The sequence below is a fragment of the Megalobrama amblycephala genome, linkage group LG21, assembly GCF_018812025.1.
Source record: "Megalobrama amblycephala isolate DHTTF-2021 linkage group LG21, ASM1881202v1, whole genome shotgun sequence".
NCBI lineage: Eukaryota > Metazoa > Chordata > Actinopteri > Cypriniformes > Xenocyprididae > Megalobrama > Megalobrama amblycephala.
Genome location: NC_063064.1, coordinates 6,472,018 through 6,474,889, shown reverse-complemented (window position 1 = coordinate 6,474,889; position 2,872 = coordinate 6,472,018). Strand labels below are relative to the sequence as shown.

The following is a 2,872-nucleotide window of genomic DNA, read 5'->3' as shown; positions in this document are numbered from 1 at the left end:
CAGCTTCATGGTTAGCCCCCATTAATTGCAAATGCATAAAACACCTATATGATTCTTAGAAATTAATCAAATATATGAAAAATATATTGAGGTTTTTATATAATGTGTACACTCATGTATTAAAAAAATAAGTAAAACATGTTATATATTCATGCGTTACACTGTTACATTTTAAGAATGTATTATGTGTATGGTTTTAAAATACATATTGCAAGAAACGACAATGCAATTTAAATATATATATTACTATGATTTAATAGAGAATTTAAATAAAAGTACAAATTTTATTTAAAAATTAAATATTGAAAGTAAATTTTAAAAATGAAATTATTGGATGGATAGATAATTATGATTATGCCCTTCTCATTCCAACCAGTTGCGTTAGTTTCCTAGTCCCACCAAATGTGAGAAGGTTAAAGCAATCAGGTCATGTTCTTGATCAATATTATTTACAAGAGCGTTTTAACTGCTTCATTTTGACTTTTATGAGAGAGAACCTGGCCTGGATTTTATGATTAAAGTATTAAGTTGAAGGTTCGCCGGTTCCCGCCTCCTTCCTCCCTAAACTTTAAACATTGGGGACGAAACCCGAGAGGAAGGAGGAACGCACTGCCAAACAGCCCTTGTCGCGGTGTGAAATCCACGATGCCAGCAAGCACTACTGAGCAGAGTTCGCCGCCATGGACGCTCAAGGCGGTGGGCTGAAGTAACTTTCCGGGGGGACGGACGAACTCACTGCCGTCCACCTGGGTCGCCGCGCTGTCAGCCATGATGGGGAGCGGAGGACTCCTGCCAGCTTGAAGCCAGAGGGGCCTCGATCTACCAGACAGGAGTCGAGACACCGAGGGTATCCAGCACCACCGCCAGGCATCGCGGAAGAGGGCTGGATGGCATTGCGTTTTGGGAACCAGACCTTTACCTTCTCATCCTTCCATCTCCTTTCATCACGCCTCGTCGGTTTTCACTCTTGTTTCTTGGTTTCCACTTTCTTTACAACCTTTTTTGGAGGCGGGCTGCGTGGCATCAGCTTTTTTCCGCTCTGCAATAGAGATGTGATTTTTAAGTTAGCATCACACAATTTTAAATATTACAATATTTACAATGTCACAATTTACCATTTTATAGTATTTGATGAAAAAAGTACAGGGTATGTAGTGCCAGTTCTCTGTGCCACTTACTATTTTCACTGGAGGAGCAAGAGCTCTCTCCAGAGCTTGCTCTCGTCTTCTCTGCCACCGTTCCTCTTTCAGTGCATCTAATTCAGCTTGTTCCTTAACTCTGACACTGTAAAGGAGAGAAAGCAAGAGTGAGATTATTAAGAGGTCACTCAAGCCATAAAAATACTATAGCCACTGATGATCATCACTGTAGCTTTATCGCTTTCTGTCATGAAGATATGTATTTTATATCTTACTTTTTATAATAGTCTTTCCAAAACTCCATTTGTTGTTTGTGGAGTGTCTCAGCTGGCGTGTTTTCTTCCAAGTCAAAACTCCATTCTTCGAATTCGTTCAACATCAGGAATAAAAATTCAGAGCAGCCGAAATGGCCGTAGCTATTCCCGTAAACTTTAGCCAACTTCTCAGATATCTGTTTGATCTGGTGAGACAAAAGCAAAATGATGAGATGACATGTGACAGATCAGCCCATACAGTGTTTTATTACATTTAGATGTGTGTGATGCTGTGTCGGCTTTATATGGTTTAGATCGTTGTGCACTTACATTCGAAGAGACGACGCTTTTATTGTTTAGATTTTTCTCAAGTATGAGTTGAAGTGATTTTAGTCCCAGTTGTCTTTCTTTAATGATGGTAGCGTTCTGTACAAATTCTTCTTTAATGCGGTCTGCCTTTTCTTTCCTGCACAAAAACACACAAAGCAAAAAGAGGGTCAAACGCTGTTACTGTCTCCAGTTCAGACAGTGTGAAGAAATCAAACCCATGGTTCTGCACAAGAAACTTACATCTTTTCAATTTTATACTGTTGGCAGTTGATGAACTCCAGGTTTTCATAAAATTCATCCACTTCGTTCTTGTAATGCCACAAATATACTTCAAGGTCCATCCCACAGTCCATCACCACAGAGTCCTCAGTTTCTGGAAGATCCATCTCTTCAGGGTTGCTGTTCTCTTCCTCTGGCTCTTCAGGTTCTGTCAGAACCATCTCTTCCCTTTTTATTTTATGCTCAGAGACTTTTCTGAAACAGATTACAGTAACAGAGATGGCTATGAATAATGTTATCAGAAGCAGCACTGTTTTACTGTCATTCTACACATGTAGAAATAGAAAAACATCAGTTGTGCTCACTGGCACGCCATTACTATTGTGCTGACCTTTCAAGAGCTTCAGGTTCTTTACTTTCAGCTGTAACCCTGTTTGCATTCGGAGCCCTGAAACATGATGAAATGAAAATCAGTGTCTGGTAATCAGAGCTATACAAAATGAAATTTTTAAAATAAACATTTAACAATGATGTAAAATTAATTACTTTGTGGCTTTCAGCTCTCTTTCAGGGGAAGCACTTTTCTCCTGAGATGGATGTTGGCGCTGAGGACAAAGGGCCTCTTTTCTTTTCTCCCGTTCTAGAAACTGTGAAAGAAAGAGAGAGAGAGGTTAGAAAAGTACAGATGCTGCACACACAATTGAAACACCAAATCCACACAATTTTCAAGAGGTAGACATTTCACATTTCAAAATATCATTCATTTGAACTGGAACAATCAAAATATACAAAATTCACTTACTTCACTGCGACTCTTTTGTCTGAAAAGATCTGCCTCGAATTGCACGGTGCTGGCGCCGTATGCCACTACAGGCTTCTTCACCCCCTGCGCTTGTGGGTATGGACACAGTCCTGCATAAAACATCACAT

At 39.7% G+C, this 2,872-nt stretch overlaps 1 protein-coding gene across 1 annotated transcript; it reads right to left on the bottom strand.

Moving 5' to 3' along the window:
- Positions 1-853: 853 nt before the first annotated feature.
- On the bottom strand, positions 854-2,384 carry LOC125256205 (cilia- and flagella-associated protein 100-like). The gene is made up of 6 exons (XM_048171967.1): positions 2,334-2,384; positions 1,964-2,197; positions 1,724-1,859; positions 1,415-1,599; positions 1,179-1,284; positions 854-1,039 (listed from the first exon to the last, which is right to left on the bottom strand). Exons 2-6 carry the CDS (start codon positions 2,161-2,163, stop codon positions 962-964), a joined length of 705 nt encoding a protein of 234 aa, XP_048027924.1. The 5' UTR covers positions 2,164-2,197; positions 2,334-2,384; the 3' UTR covers positions 854-961.
- Positions 2,385-2,872: the final 488 nt, after the last annotated feature.